At 38.3% G+C, this 17313-nt stretch overlaps 1 protein-coding gene across 1 annotated transcript in view; it reads left to right on the top strand.

The window, feature by feature from the left end:
• SERAC1 (serine active site containing 1) overlaps positions 1-17313 on the top strand; it is a 78332-nt gene that overhangs the window by 51224 nt on the left and 9795 nt on the right. Inside the window, exons 10-12 of the mRNA XM_057740004.1 lie at positions 4472-4585; positions 6400-6562; positions 14093-14243. Of these exons, the coding sequence (XP_057595987.1) occupies positions 4472-4585; positions 6400-6562; positions 14093-14243 (428 nt within the window). The remainder of the gene's footprint in view (positions 1-4471; positions 4586-6399; positions 6563-14092; positions 14244-17313) is intronic.

Here is a 17313-nt window from a genome sequence, read left to right as displayed (position 1 = left end):
CAATTTTCAAAAGGGTTTGTAGGAAGTACTCTGAAGTTGCATCTTGAAGAATGAATAGATAGTCCTTGACAAAGCTTTTAAATATTACCTCTATGTTGGTGATACCTAAATTCAGTATGTTTAGCCCTGTGTTCTCACCTAAGGTCTAGATTTGAATATTCAGCCCCCTTCTTGATGTGTCTACTTGGATGTGTAATAGGCATCCCAGCTTTACATGCCAAATCCACCCACCCTCCGCAAAGCTCTTCCCCCTTTAGTCTTTCATTTCTGTAGAGGGCAGAGCATCCACCTAGTTGCTTAAGCTAAAGCCTAGGAATTCTCGATTCCTTTCTTCCATGTTCACCTAATCAGCAGTTACTGTGAGCCATTCTTTCACATATACCTCGGTAAATTCCAATACATCTGTGGATGGCATGGTCTTAGGATTGCGATTTCTCAATCAAAGCCCCACGCAGAAACAGGCTTCTTGTTGCTTTCACGGGCTGGTGGGCAGAGTTTTTCTAGATTCTCTTATAGACAAGGAGGCAATCTTTCCAGGGTTATGTCTTTATATAGGGATCTCAGATCTAGCTCCCATAGAATGTGAGACTCAAAACCACATTTACTGCACTGAACAAGTGTTAAAATCCCATCCTGAGATGCCTGCAGGAATTTTACATCATCAGCTCTGTGCTTACCACAGATGCTAAATGTTCTGTATTCAGTTCTAGCACCCAAGGGTTTCCCTTTATTTCTTTGTATTTTCTTTAGACCTTGGCTTTGTTTTAAAATAGCTTTTGTTATATTTTATTAAGCATGTTTGTCATGTGAGGTGTTCACCATGCCACTAAAGAAAAACACACAACCTAAAGTTGTGAGTTAAATTTTATTCGGGGGACCTTACTTAGGACTGTAGCTCAGGAAACAGTGTCTCATATAACTCTGAGGAACTGCTCCAAAGAGGTAAGGGAGAAGCCAAAATATATGAGTTTTTTGTTGGGAAAACCCATGTAGCTGAACATCAAAGATGACTGCTAATCACGAAGAACAGATATCTCAAGTTAATGGCTTTATGTATGGGAAGATGCAAGAATCTGCGCTCACTGAAATTATGCCTTAGATATGCATCTTAACTATCTAGGGCCAGTATCCAGAGCACAGAATGTTTCCTGTTTTCCTCCATCATGAGTTCCTCTCAGGGCGCACGTCGCGGAGGTGGTGTGCAGTGGCTGATGGCTTGGTGGCAGGTGTCATTTTTTGTTTACTGTAATGGCAGGCTGCATTCTTTGTCCATAACTGGAAGCCAAGTTCACCATCTTGCTGGATCCAGAAAGCTTCCTTACCACATCTCCATCACCTCTATGAGCTATAGACACCGCATCAACCTCTAACTTCTCTCTCCAGTTCTGTGTCCTCACAGCAGCCAGAGTGATTTTTTAAAAACACAAGTTACGTCCAGTCATACTCCTGCTTAAAGCCCTCCAAATGGCTTCCCATTACGTGTCAAATCTGAGCCCTTTACTTTTTATGATCCAGGCATGGACTGGCCCTTTACCAGTGTGCCTGTCCCTAGGGGTGGTGAGAAGATTGGCAGGAAGGTGCCACTAGGCACAGTTAGAGTGTAAAGTTTGGTGGCAAGGAGTCTGAAAACTGAAGGAAACGATGCATTAGGTGAGGAGGGCACAGTGTCTGCAGTGTCTTCAGAGCTCTCAGAGTGCTCCATGGGGAAGCTTCACTCCTTTGGAGTGTCTGCCTTCAGACAGGAAAAGGCATCTCTTCTGGTGGAGGTGTTGCTGTTCTCTCCCCCCATCCCTTACTCCCACTGTTTTAGCCATGGCCTGTTGACTAGATGTAAATACCTGGCAGAAAACTACCCATTCACAGCAGACGGCTTCTAAGTGAATCAAAGCAGCGTCCTAGGCACAGCATCCTAAACAGACTCCAGCTCCGGCCCACCCAAGGCCGATTACTGAATGCCGTTATTCTTATGGTATCATTTCAGCAAGATTTTTGTCTTCATAAACTCTCTCTTACATCTGTAAGAGAAATCGAAACAAATTACAGTCACTATTACTATAATAACTAAATAATCAACACAGGAGAAAGTGTTTTATCAGTAAAACAAATCTTAGTATTCTCTATTCTTTTACCAATTGAATTGCCAACAAAAAACTGGCACTTGCCATCTGCCTCTACAAGGATTAAGTCACTGGCCACTGCGACCACTGCTTTTATTATTATCATCTCCTTTTAATTTTTATGCTTTACCCTTTATTATTATTTTCAACATTGTTCCTCTCTCCACCTTTTCCTATGGATTTGTTTGCTCCTTAAGAAATTGTTTTTCAGTATATCTTAATCCAGGGATAAAGAATTGTAGTACCCATGTATATTTATTTTCGTGTAAGGATTAGAAAATACTTCGTATGACCACACATGAGTTTATACCTTTTTATTTATTCCTTTTTGCTTATGCTTCTTATTGCTACACAGTTTGCCAGTTCTTAAACAACTTACAAGCTTTGCCAACAACGATAAAATTGGAACTGTACTCCTATATCCCACTTTGAAAAAGATCAAGGAAGATGAAAATCCTGGATCATTTTTCTCTTCCTTCTCCCTGTTCTTTCCTTGGAGCATTTAGGTTGGAAAGAGGTCAGATGATTTGAGGGTGTGAGGTGAGGAGAGGGGTTTGGGGAAGGCAGGTTGTGGTGGTAGGTTTTTAAGAAAAATTTCCCACCCCCCAAAGCCCACCAGTCTACCCTCTACCCTTATCTCTACTAGAGAAGGCAAGGACTTCCAATGAGTTAGTCCTTTCTAGTCCTCCATTTAAATAGCATGAATCTTTGCAATCCAAGCATGTTTAAACTCAGAAAAAAAAAAAAGATTATTATATCAGAAAGGACAGCATGAATAAGAATTACACAGTGGCCAAACATTTTGAACATTCACCAGGTTTACTGAACCACAGACCCTATAAATTAACTCTGAGTGCAGAAACCTATGGACTATATTTCCTAAAGGAAACACTGGGCTATATGTATACATTTTTGAAAGACACTACCTTGTAGTTGTCCACTTTTGCCAGCAGGTGGTCTGTATGCACACAGTTATGACCCCTAGTTCAAATACGCTGCGCTTTAACAGGAGATACAGTAATAAGTCTTCCTTGTATCTCCCCACCCCAACACACACACAGGTAGTTAACACAGTTTTTTACACAAGTGGTAGCATATGGTACACACTCTTCTGCCTCTTCTTTTTCTCACCTAAGCGTTTATCTTAGAGACTGCTATATTATCAATTTATTAAGAGACCCAAAATTTTTTATACTCATATAGCATTCCATTGTATAACGGTACCATCATTTATTTAACCAACCTCCTATTAAAGGATATTAGGTAGCTTCAATCTTTTGTTCTTACAAACAAAGCTGCAGTGAACAGACTTGTATCTCTATCACTTTGCCAATGTGTGAGGTCCTGTAGGATAAATTGTGGAAGGGAGTGGGCGCTTGTGATTTTGACAGCTGTCACTAAATGGTCTTTCATAGAAGTAGCCCGTTGATATCCCAGCAGCAGGGTAATGAGAATGCCTGTTTCCCCATCTGTCTGATAGATGTAAAATGTCCTTTCTTATATATTTTAGAGGCATTACATTTCTTTCCTAAGAATTGTTTATGACTGTTGCTCATTTTCCCATGGCATTGTTGGTATTTTCTCACTGATTTGTAGGAGATTATTGCATGTTAGTGATCTGTGGTAAGAGCTGAAGTTTTCTTTTCCCAGTTTATTCTTGTGTTTTAATATCTGTTAGGACTAGTCCCCACTACTTTTTTGTTTCATAATTTTCCTAACTCTTTTTATTCTTCCATATGAACTTGAATTTCAATTTAAGAAGAGTTAAAAGCACTCTCTTTTTCTTTCTTTTTTTGGCTGTGCCGCATGGCTTGTGGGATCTTAGTTCCTGACCAGGGACTGAACCCAAGCCACCGCAGCAAAAGCACCAACTCCTAACCACTGGACCACCAGGGCATTCCCCCCTTCTCCCCACCGCCCTTTTATTTTTGAACTAAAAGCTCTCTGATTGTTGCTGTCATGTCTGTATTTTACATTTTTCCAGTAATGCCTCTTCTGTTATTTCGGTAGATAGACTTTAGGTAGACTCTACTGGCATAAGCTGACACTAGAACATTATTTGTTCAGCTCTGCACTTTTCTAATTGGGTGAAGATTTATGTGTTAGTCTCCATACTTTCAGGTAAGAGGACACAGAGGAAGGAATTGAGAAAGTCTCAAAGATTGTTCTCTTCTAACAATAATTCCAAATGTTTTCTAGTCTTGCAGCAGTTTGCATAATGAAAGTTCCCTGTAAGTTTCCAAAATATTTTGAGTCCTACATACGAGTTCTTTCTAATACTGTATATAGTACAGAGATTTTTTTTGTCAAACAAAAAATATTTTCAGTAAGAATTTTAATTATCTCACTTTCAGGGTGGTCTATGGTGTTTTGGAGGAAATGGACTTCCTTATGCTGAAAGTTTTGGAGAAGTTCCTTCAGCTACGGTGGAAATGTTTTGTTTGGAAGCTTTAGTAAAACATTCTGAGGTAATTTACATTTTCAAAATATGGTTTACTTTTTACAGTCACATTGAAAAAATTATACATGTTCATTCATGGGAAATAATTCTCATTTTTTATAAAAGAAAAAAAGGTTTTCGCTTGTTTTTAATTTCTGCTTTTTTCTCAGTTGTTAGAATGGATAATCGTGATTTAGCACCAATACATGCATTTTATTTTTGCTAAGTATTTCTAAAACATTGATTTAATGTTAATTGCACATAAAGCGCCCTATTGTCTAAATATGGCATTTACCTTTGTGTTATGCTGTCTTCCATTACTGTTCTCAGATAATTTTTACAAGTAATTTTACCAGGAAGTTAATTTCCAGTAAAATATCTGCGAAAGATGTGTTAAGATAGAAAAAAAGTCAATACTTAGAAAAAGTATTTACTTGACCATAGTCTTGATTTTTAACCATAGCATACACATGTCAATAATTTAAATTTTTTTGGCATTATGACAGTTTTTCTATCATGACCATAGTTTGATTTTAAAAAGAAAAAAGCAACAAACTTTGTGGTGCTCAAGCATTGTGCATAAAAATCACCCAGGAAGCATGTTAACAATGTGCATTCCTGCTCACCTATAGCAATTTTAATTTAGTAGATGTGAGGTGGAGTCCAGGAGTTTGCATTTGTAACAGGCATCCCTGATGGGGCGAATGCAGGTGGTTCATCCCACATCATGAGAAACAGCATCCTAGAGGTCCTATAAGCTCCAGTCAGTTTAATTGGGAACCACCAGACATGGCACAAAAGCACAGTGCTCTCTGGTCTTCTCAGTTCCCACTGGTGCAATTAGGAATCGAGCACAAAGCGCAGTCACTAGTGTTACTGTTCAAAAGGGAATGTGGGAAAATAAGCTTGATTTTTTGTGACTTATGACTGATTCTGAAACAATGGGTGCATCTGCAGTAGGATGTCCAGTGCATGGAATGTAATAGTTATCTTTCCAGAAACTTCTTAACGTGTTACATATCTCACTTGATATATGTCTAAAAGGCATACTTTTAAATGCATTTAAAATGTGAAAATTTTAATAAAAATTTAGAGAGTGAAAATCATTGCATATACTTGACATGATGTCACGTAAGTGATAAAACTAAGTGCTAACAAGAGGCAAGGCCGTGCTGGTGACCTTGGCAGACTGTAATGGCTTGTTGGTCAGTTCTGTCCCCTTACCTTAATATATATATTTCCTTTGGCTTTTTTTTATCTCTTTCCTCCATTAAAAATTCACGTCCCTTTTTCTTTCTCTTAAATTTTTACTTGATCTTTCTCTTTAAAAAATTTTTCCAACTCTTAAGTTTTAGGAGAGCCCCATAGCTGTGGGCTTGTGTGGGATAGTGGGTAGGGCCACAGATGTTGCTTCTCTCTCTCTGGGAGTTCTTATATGCAGAAGCAAAATCTGCCACACACTTTGTTTGCTGTTATCAGGTGGCAGGTTTCTCGAGGGTAGAGAACCCTTTAAGGTAGTTTCAAGCCAATCAAAGTATCACTATAAATTGAAACAGTTCTGTAATAATGGCATTGTGGTTACATCCAACCAAGAGCTAAGGAGAATAATTTTAAGAATAAAACTTTCAGAAGTCCTGGTGGCCTTAATTTTTCCGTGAGTTTCAAAGCACTTCCCACACAGATCGGGGTCTGCTTAGTTATTGGAGCTGAGCTGAGAGTTTTGGGGGTCTCTCTGGGTCTCTTCCTTGAGCAGGAGCCACCTTGCCGCCCACCAGCATGCTTGTCACCTGCTTAGTGAATCTGTGCAATATAAAGTGAGCTTTCATTAATTTATTGTGCTAGATACCCACACACTGTGATAAAATTGAAGCAAATGGAGGCTTGCAACTACTGCAGAGGCTGTACCAACTTCACAAGGACTGTCCTAAAGTACAGAGAAATACAATGCGTATCCTTGGAAATATGGCTTTGAATGAACATCTTCATTCTACTATAGTTCGCTCAGGTAACAACTTTATGTACTGAGTATTTTGGATCCAGTCCTTTGTTCTTCTCCCACCTCCACCCCTCACTCATGGTACGCTAATTTTGCAATACGATTTTGCTTAGGGTTAGTTTTGGGTCCTTAGAGCATGTCGTTTTAGTAGGGGCATGGATAGTCCCCACCTAAGATAATCAGTGTGTGGATAGTCACAGGAGAGCAATTTTTGCCATGATGACCATCTAATTGTTTATATTATCTTTGATATGATCTGGTTAACTGAGAGGCATAGTAAGACTAAAAAGAAGTCCACTGTATAATTGATTTTCCTCCTTGCAACTAATAAACCACCTGTGGGGAGGTACTTCAGATGAAAATTCCTGCCTGATCCAACCTTTATCACGATGGTTGCACAAAGCTGATTTTCCAACTGCAGCATCCCCTCCGCATTTACTTTGCAGCATTTGGTATTCTGCTGTACGCAAGAGCCCTTCTTCCCTCTCCTTCCTTCTCTCTCTCTTTCTCCTTCCTTTCTTCCCGCTCCTGCCTCCTTTCCATCTCTCTCCCTCCCTCCTTATCAGTATGGGCACATGGATTCCTATATTTAATGGTTTACAACTTATTACTGTACTTAATAATTTGACACCAGATTGTCTCAGCTTGGCTAGTGGGAGCCTGGCACACTGGCTCCTGTGTCCTTTGATATGTCCACATCATTTTGGGAGGCATTCCTTGCTTTACGTTATAACAAGAGGTTCCAGGCTCATTTCGTCAAAGAATCCTGTTTCCTTTTAGTGAAGAATAATTATTAGAGACCAAGATCTGGGTGCTAGCTAGATGTGCTTATTGCTTCTGGGGTGTCTTTGCTTCTTGGCAAGAAGCAGGGTGATATATACAAATACATGTACACATATACGCAAACAAATATACATACATATGTTCAATAATATTTATTAGAAACGATGAATTTACATTTTTTTCTTGAATCTCTCTGTGCTTTTTTTTGGGGGGGGGGAATTTACATTTAAGAGTGTCTTGATCAGCAGAAGTTTTTAACTTGCTGAAATCTGAGTTGGGGATCAGCAGACTTTTTTTTGTAAAGGACCACTTACTATATTGGTTTTATTTGTTTCTCTTTTTTATAGATTGTTAACCTTTTTTCTTGTTTCAGTTATCTATTGCTGTGTATCAAACCACCCCAAAACTCACTGGTTAAAAGAGCAGTCATGTATCTTGTGCATGAATCTGGAATTTGGGCAAGATTCAGTAGGGTGGGGCTTTATATGCTCTTTGCAGCATCAGCTGGGCAGCTCAGCTGTGGGATGGAGGATACACCTTGAAGACTGCTCGCTCACATGACTTGCAAATTGGTACTGGCTCTCAGCCAGGAGTTCAGCCGGGGCTGGGGGCATTGGCTTCTTTCAACACCCATCTTGGGCTTCCTTAAAGCATGATGGCTGGGTTCTGAGGGCAAATGTCCCAGGAGAGAGCTAGGTATATGCTCTTCTGCCTTTTATAATCAAGCATTGGAAGTAATTTTTGCCATAGGCTTTTGATTAAAAGCTAGTCACTAAGGCTAGCCCATATTTGAGGAGAAGGGGTTTATCTATTCCATCACCTCTTGATGAGAATAGTGTCAAAAGAATTTGAAGACATGTTTTAAAATCATTACAGTTCTTTTCTTTTTTTTAAAAAGATTTATTATTTACTTTTATTTTTGGCTGCGTTGGGTCTTCATTGCTGCGCATGGGCTTTCTCTAGTTGTGGTGAACAGGGGCTACTCTTTGTTGCAGTATGTGGGCTTCTCATTGCGGTGGCTTCTCTTGTTGTGGAGCACAGGCTCTAGGCGCAAGGGCTTCAGTAGTTGCAGTGCATGGGCTCAGTAGTTGTGGCACACGGGCTTAGTTGCTCCACGGCATGTGGGATCTGCCCAGACCAGGGATCGAACTGGTGTCCCCTGCATTGGCAGGGGGATTCCTAACCATTGTGCCACCAGGGAAGCCCCCAGTTATTTTCTAATATAGATATTTAGAGCTGTAAATTTCCTCTAACGTGCTTTAGATGCATCCCTCAAATTTTGGTTGTACTGTATTTTCATCATCATTCAGTTTGAAATATTTTCTAATTTCCCTTATGATTTCTTCTTTCTCTAATGGGTTACTTAAAAGTGTGCTGCATAACTTACAAATATTAATGGCTTTCTAGATATCATATGTCTCTAATTTCACTAAGCATAATACCCTCCAAGTCCATCCATGTTGTTGCAAATGGCAAAATTTTGTTCTTTTTTATGGCTGAGTAGTATTCCACGTCTTCTTTACCCATTCATCCATTGATGTACACAGGGTGCTTCAGTATCTTGGCTACTGTAAACAATGCTTCTATGAACCCTGCAGTGCACGTATCTTTTAAAATTAGTGTTTTCGTTTTATTTGGATGTATACCCAGGAGTGGAATTGCTGGGTCATGTGGTAATTCTGTTTTTAGTTTCTGAGGAACCTCCATACTGTTTCTCACAGTGGCTGTGCCAATTTACATTCCTACCAGCAGTGTAGAAGCGTTCCCTTTTGTCCACATCCCTGCCAACATTTGTTAGTTGTGTTCTTTTTGATGATAGCCATTCTGACAGGTATGAAGTGATATCTCGTGGTTTTGATTTGCATTTCCCTGATGATTAGTGATATTGAGTGTTGTTTCATGTACCTGTTGGCCGTCTGTAGGTCTTCTTTGGAAAAAATGTCTATTCATATCTTCTGCCCGTTTTTTAATCGGATTGTGTGGGTTTTTTTTTTTTTTTTTTTTTTTGATGTTGAGTTGTGTGAGCTATTTATATATTTTGTATATTAACTCCTTATGGGTCATATCATTTGCAAATATTTTCTCCCAGTGAGTAGGCTGTCTTTTTGTTTTGTTGATGGTTTCCTTTGCTGTGCAAAAGCTTTTAAGTTTAATTAGGTCCCACTTGTTTATTTTTGCTTTTGTTTCCTTTGCCTTAGGGGACAGGTCCAAAAAAACATTGCTATGATTCAATGTCAAAGTGTATTCCACCTATGTTTTCTTCTAGGGGTTTTATGGTTTCAAGTGTTACATTTAGGTCTTTAATTCATTTTGAGTTTATTTTTGTATATAGTGTTAGGAAATGTTCCAATTTCATCCTTTTACATGTAGCTGCCCAGTTTCCCAGCACCACTTATTGAAGAGACTGTCTTTTCTCCATTGTATATTCTTGCCTCCTTTGTCATGGAGTAATTGACCATAAGTGTGTGGGTTTATTTCTGGGCTCTCTATTCTGTTCCACTGATCTTTGTCTCGTTTTGTGCCAGTACCATACTGTTTTGATTACTGTAGCTTTGTAGTATAGTCTGAAGTCAGGGAGCATGATTCCTCCAGCCCTGTTTATTTTTCTCAAGATTGTTTTGGCTATTTGGGGTCTTTTGTGTTTCCATACAAATTTTTAAATTATTTGATCTAGTTCTGTGAAAAATGCCATTGCTATTTTTTTTTCCTGGACTGTGTAGTTTTATTAATACAATTTGCACATTTAATGTGGATAAACACACAGAAGAGTTTCAATTTCTCCAAACCTTGCCAACACTTGTCTTAAAAAAAAAAAAAAAAAAGCAAGCATAACCATTCTGACAGGTGTGAGATGATATCTCACAGTGGTTTTGATTTACATTTCCCTGATGATTAGTGAAGTCAAAAATTTTTTTCATATACCTGTTGGCCATTTGTATGTCTTCTTGGGATAAATGTCTGTTCAACTCCTTGGCCAATTTTTTAATTGGGTTATTAGGTTTTTGGTTTTTTGTGGGGTTTTTGTTTGTTTTGCTCTTTTTTTTTTTCTAAGAACTTTTATTGAGATACAGTTAACAGACAATAAACTGCATATATTTAGAGTGTACAACTTGGTATCCCAATCTCCCAGTTCATTCCCCCCCAACCCTCCCCACTTTCCCCACTTGCTGTCCATATGTTTGTTCTCCACATCTGTGTCTCTATTTCTGCCTTGCAAACCGGTTGATTTGTACCATTTTTCTGTAGTCTGCATATATGTGTTAATATACAATATTTGTTTTTCTCTTTCTGACTCATTTCACTCTGTGTGACAGTCTCTAGGTCCATCCATGTCCTTACAAATGTCCAAGTTTCATTGCTTTTTACAGCTGAGTAATATTCCATTGTATATATGTACCATGTCTTTTTTATCCATTCATCTGTTGATGGACATTTAGGTTGCTTCCATGTCCTGGCTGTTGTAAATAGTGCTGCATTGAACATTGGGATGCATGTGTCTTTTTGAATTATGGTTTTCTCTGGGTATATGGCCAGTAGTGGGATTGCTGGGTCATATGGTAACTCTATTTTTAGTTGCCATTGGTATTTTTTAGGGATTGGATTGAATGTGTAGATTGCCTTGGGTAGTATGGTTGTTTAAACAAAATGAATTCTTCCAGTCCATGAACACAGTATATCTTTCCATCTGCATATGTCATCTTCAGTTTCTTTCATCAGTGTCTTATGTGTAGTTTTCTGAGACAGGTCTTTTACCTCCTTAGGTAGGTTTATTTCTAGGTATTTTATTCTTTTTGATGCAGTGGTAAATAGTAAGAGGTAAGCAGTAAACCCTTAATTTCTCTGACAGTTCATTGTTACTGTATAGAATGCAACAGGTTTTTGTATATTAATTTCATATACTGCAGCTTTATTGAATTCATTGGTGAATTCTAGCAGTTTTTTTGGTGGCACCTTAGGATTTTTTTTAAGTATAAAGTATCATGTCATCTGCAAACAATGACAGTTTTACTTCTGCCTTTCCAGTGTGAATTCCTTTTATTTCTTTTTCTTATCTGATTGCTTTGACTAGGACTTCCAAAACTATGCTGAATAAAAGTGGAGAGAGCAGTCATCCTTGTCTTGTTCCTGATCTTAGAGGAAATGCTTTCAGCTTTTCACCATTGAGTATGTTAGATGTGGACTTATCATATATGGCCTTTATTATGTTGAGGTATGTTCCCTCTATACCCATTTTCTGGAGAGTTTTTATCATAAATGGATGCTGAATTCTGTCAAAAGCTTTTTCTCCATCTATTGAGATGATCATATGGTTTTTATTCTTCAGTTTGCTAATGTGGTGTATCACACTGATAGCTTTGAAGATAGTGAACCATCTTTGCATCTCATAGTGTATGATCCTTTTAATTTATCATTGAATTCAGCTTACTAATATTTTGTTGACAATTTTTGCTTCTATGTTCATCACTGATATTGGTCTGTAATTTTTTTTTTGTGATATCTTTGGTTTTGGTATCAGGGTGATGCTGGCCTCGTAGCATGAGTTCAGAAGCATTCTTTCCTCTGCAATTTTTTGGAACAGATTGAGAAGGATAGGTGTTAATGCTTCTCTAAATGTTTGACAGAATTCACCTGTGAAGCCATCTGGTCCTGGACTTTTGTTTGTTGGGAGTTTTTTTTAAATTACTGATTCAATTTCATTATTGATAATTGGTCTGTGTACATGGCTGAAATATACAATCAAATCACAGGACAGTAGGAACAGTATAATTCCATTTAGGCAAAAAAAAAATAGCATAGGGAGCTACAGTGGATATGTATAAATTATAGATATGTAGCTGAATTTTGAAAAAGGTTTGGAATGGTATCTATCAGACTTTTAACTTTGGTTACTTCTGAGGATATAGATGGGAATTGGGAAATGATGGGAGTGCTAAAGTGGGATGTTCATTATTAAATGCTATTTTTATTTTTACAATTCAAATGTATTCAGAGATTATGTATTAAAAAACAGCAGGGGCTTCCTAGGTGGCGAGTGGTTGAGAATCCGTCTGCCAGTGCAGGGGACCCAGATTCGATCCCTGCTTCAGGAAGATCCCACATGCCACGGAGCAAATAAGCCCGTGTGCCACAACTATTGAGCCTGTGCTTTAGAGCCCGTGAGCCACAAAACACACACACACACACACACACACACACAAAACCCAGCAAATATTTAAGAAAGGCACAAGTTTTCCAAGGAGCACTTGATGGGTTGTAAAGGTGAAGCATCTCAGGCATTGTAAAAATTCTTCATCAACTAAAAAATGCCGTAGAAATGGCTTGTGCCATGTTTTCTCGTGTTTCTGTTCTTGTGACTCCATTAAAAATAAAACCGTATTTTTGTACATACCAATAATATACTTGTATATCTCTGTAGGTAGAATTTTAAAACATTATTTATTATAAAGCATTTTAATAACAGATTTTAAAGAGGGATTTTCCGATATTGCAAATTAGAATATTGTTAAAGAATTATTGGGTAGAAATTTCTTTTGGATTATTAAATAATGGCCTCCTATCACAATGATTCTCAACACTTTTGTCACAAAAAGTGGGAGGAGGACATGAGGACAAGCTGCTCTCTATTGAGCACCTGCTGGGCTTGGGAATGGCAGTTTCTATATAGATTCATTTATTAGAACCTTCCTTCAGGTCTAAGGAGCCAAGTAATTTGACTGAGGTTCCATAGCAAGTAAGCAGGGGACAGAAATTTGAGCCGCAGTCTCTCTGACCTCAAAGCCCATGTTTTGTTTTATTTTAAATAATACATAAATAGACTAATTGTAAATACTTCGGAGAACACAAATACAGCAAAAAATTAAACCCACCTTTATACAGAGCCCTACCTAACCCCAACTCCTTCCTAGGAGGCAGTGACCGTTTATTAGGTTGGTGCCTCTTTCTAGATCTGTGTGTGTGTGCACGTGCACATGCGCGCACACATAAACTTTCACACATATTTATGTGCATAAAGCAATACGTTGTTTTAAGCAACAAAAACATAAGAAATAAATGAAATCATACTGCACAAAGTATTTCTTTGTTTCCCTTTAGGAAGCAGTTTTTCCATACTATTACGTATAGAATGGATAAATGACAAAGTCCCACTGTATAACACAAGGAACTATACTCAGTATCCTGAGATAAACCTGGAAAAGAATCTAAAAATGAATGTATATATAGGTATAACTGAGTCACTTTGCTGCACCACAGCAATTAACACAATATTGTAAATCAACTATATTTCAATTTAAAAAGATAGTTTTTCCTTCCTGAACCTCAGGTTTTACAAGATTTTTGTCTATCAAGCAAATTCATTATTAAGAAACAACTTCCTCATGTGTATTAAGGGCTGCTAATATGACTGCCAATCAGAATGAAATAACTAGTATTAACTCACTGAGTTTAATAATTTTTGCTAAAGCAAAATATGACATTTTCTTACCATTTATGACCTCATCTCTAGTAATTACAACTTTTGTTAGGTTTTTCTAAATAAGAAAACTGGCTTTTAATCTTCATTGATACCCCTAAGGAGTACCTGGCTGTGTTGTGGGACCCAGAGGACCTTAGGGAAGAATGGAATTGGGGTAATTGGGCTTTTCCTCATAGGCAGATGCTGAGGTTTGCCTTCCTGCCATCATTTTCATCCTGAAACCTCTCAGCACTCTGAGACAGATTATTGCTGGTATTTAGGGAATATGTTCTTTTCACCAGGCTGGGTTTCCATACTGGCAGAAACAATAAAGTCTCACCACATTATGGAGGCCTCACATGCCGCCAGAACCCTGGCTAATCTAGACCGAGAGACTGTGCAAGATAAGTACCAGGACGGCGTGTACGTGCTGCACCCCCAGTACCGCACAAGGTAAGAAGGCAGAGGAGAGCTGCTTGTCCCTGTGGGGACATAATGCTTAGAGAGCTTAACATTCTAACTTCTTTCTACATAATTTAGATAAGTTAAATGCCTTACAAATAAGTCACAGACCTTATTTACTGAAAGTTTGTCCTTAATAACTTTAGAAAAATTGCAAGCTGTCGTGAAAATATGGAACTAGCTAAATTACCTGGGTTATTTTACACCAGCGGCTTACCTCAGGAAGGCTGCAGTCACCTTTTATAACATGTCTCAAACTTTGTAATGCATATTTCTTCTTTGTTTCATTACATTTTTCATGTAAATCTGTTATTAACTGATTAGGGTTGTAGAGGTCGATCTGGGTGAGAAAGACTGGGACATTATTATATGCAGACAACCAAATTAGCCTGGGCCTAGAATTCAAGGGACTGGAGAAAGCTTGTGTGAGGTATGAACGCATGTACTAGAAGGAATAAGTTGTAATAAATTTGACTCCTATTCCTTCTTAAGGTTATTTCTGGTCACTATTTCCAGTTGTATCATTGCTAAGACAATATAGAAGGGACCACAATGAAAAAATCACACATATTTTGGATTTTTGTCAGGCACCTTTTTTTAAAATTAATTAATTAATTGGCTGCTTTCAGTCTTCACTGCTGCGTGCAGGCTTTCCGTAGGTGCGGAGGACAGGGGCTACTCTTTGTTGTGGTGCGTGGGCATCTCATTGCGGTGGCTTCTCTTGTTGCAGAGCACAGGCTCTAGGCGTGCGGGCTTTAGTGGTTGCGGAGCACAGGCTCAGTAGTTGTGGCTCACGGGCTTAGTTGCTCTGTGGCATGTTGGATCTTCCCAGACCAGGGATCCAACCCATGTCCCCTGCATTGGCAGGCGGATTCTTAACCACTATGCTACCAGGGAAGTCCCTTGTCAGGCACTTTAAAGGAATTTTTTTTAACATTTTCTGTTAATTTATTAATTTATTTATTTTTGGCTGTGTTGGGTCTTCATTGCTGCACCCAGGCTTTCTCTAGTTGCGGCAAGTGGGGGCTACTCTTTGTTGCGGTGTGCGGGCTTCTCATTGCAGTGGCTTTTCTTGTTATGTAGCATGGGCTCTAGGCTCATGGGCTTCAGTAGGTGTGGCACATGGGCTCAGTAGTTGTGGTGCATGGGCTTAGTTGCTCCATAGCATGTGGGATCTTCCCGGACCAAGGATCAAACCCATGTTACCTGCGTTGGCAGGCAGATTCTTAACCACTGTACCACCAGGAAAGTCCCTGTCAGGCACTTTAATACCTCAGAAAATAACAAGAACTTTTAACTTGAAAAATAAAGATTGCCTGGTTAATTCTTTTTTTTTTAAGAACTTCTGTTGAGATATAATTGACATACAATAAACTGCATGTATTTAAAGTGTACAATTTGATTTTTTTTCTTATTAGTCATGTATATATGGCAATCCCAATCCCCCAGTTCATCCCACCCCAACCCTCCCTGCTTTCCCCACTTGGTGTCCACATGTTTGTTCTCTACACCTGTGTCTCTATTTCTGCTTTGCAAACGAGTTGATCTGTACCAGTTTTCTATATTCTGCACACGTGTTACTATATGATATTTGTTCTTCTCTTTCTGACTTCACTTTGTATGACAGTCTCTAGGTCTATCCATGTCTCTACAGATGTCTCAATTTCATTCCTTTTTACAGCTGAGTAATATCCCATTGTATATAGGTACCACATCTTCTTTATCCACTTATCTGTTGATGGACTTTTAGGTTGCTTCCATGACCTGGCTATTGTAAATAGTACTGCAATGAACATTGGGGTGCATTGTCTTTTTGAATTATGGTGTTCTCTGGGTATATGCCCAGTAGTGGGATTGATGGGTCATATGGTAATTCTACTTGTAGTTTTTTAAGGAACCTCCATACTGTTCTCCATAGTGGCTGTATCAATTTACATTCCTACCAACAGTGCAAGAGGGTTCCCTTTTCTCGACACACCCTCCAGCATTTATTGTTTACATCTGATGATGCCCATTCCAACCAGTGTGAGGTAATACTTCATTGTAGTTTTGATTTGCATTTCTCTAATAATTGGTGATATTGAGCAGCTTTTCATGTGCTTCTTGGTCATCTGTATGTCTTCTTTGTAGAAATGTCTATTTAGATCTTCTGCCCATTTTTTGATTGGGTTGGTTTTTTTTTGATATTGAGCTGGATGAACTGTTTATATATTTTGGAGATTAATCCTTTGTCTGTTGATCCACTTGCAAATATTTTCTCCCATTCTGAGGGTTGTCTTTTCATCTTGCTTATAGTTTCCTTTGCTATGCAAAAGCTTTGAAGTTTCATTAGGTCCCACTTATTTATTTTTGTTTTTATTTCCATTGCTCTAGGAGGTGGGTCAAAAAAGATCTTGCTGTGATTTATGTCAAAGAGTGTTCTTCCTATGTTTTCCTATAAGAGTTTTATAGTGTCTGGCCTTACATTTAGGTCTTTCATCCATTTTGAGTTTATTTTTGTGTATGGTGTTAGGAAGTGTTCTAATTTCATTCTTTTACATGTAGCTGTCCAGTTTTCCCAGCACCACTTATTGAAGAGGCTGTCTTTTCTCCATTGTATGCCTGGTTAATTCTAATTTGTAAATAAAATAATATGGTAATGTATTTTATGTGTGTTGCATAATTGTGTGTGTATTGTAAACAGCTTGCAAGTAATAATATACTATTGCAGTTTTTTTAAATGTCATATACAAAGAAAGAATATGTTACTTTAAAATCTCATCTGTTCTGTTTCTGATAAACATCATTTTCCTTGATAAAATCAATCTCTTTCATGCATACTGAGTTTGAAACTACACTAGAATATTATTTAATTTCTTAAATACTTTTATTGATTCATGTACTGTGCTCATGGAATTCTTTGGAGGGTAGTCTGTGACATAGGTCACTTTATTGATCACTTGATCACGAAGTGCGTTACAGTTGATTTTGGTCTGTCTGCCTGCCTAGCTCTGTCTCCATCCTTACAGAGAGAGCAGTGAGCTCACTCTGTGTGTGTCTTTGCCAAAACTCCTTTAGGGTC

Source organism: Hippopotamus amphibius, chromosome 6 (assembly GCF_030028045.1).
Source record: "Hippopotamus amphibius kiboko isolate mHipAmp2 chromosome 6, mHipAmp2.hap2, whole genome shotgun sequence".
NCBI lineage: Eukaryota > Metazoa > Chordata > Mammalia > Artiodactyla > Hippopotamidae > Hippopotamus > Hippopotamus amphibius.
Note: the sequence above shows the minus strand (reverse complement) of the source record. Positions and strands in the feature narration are given on the sequence as shown.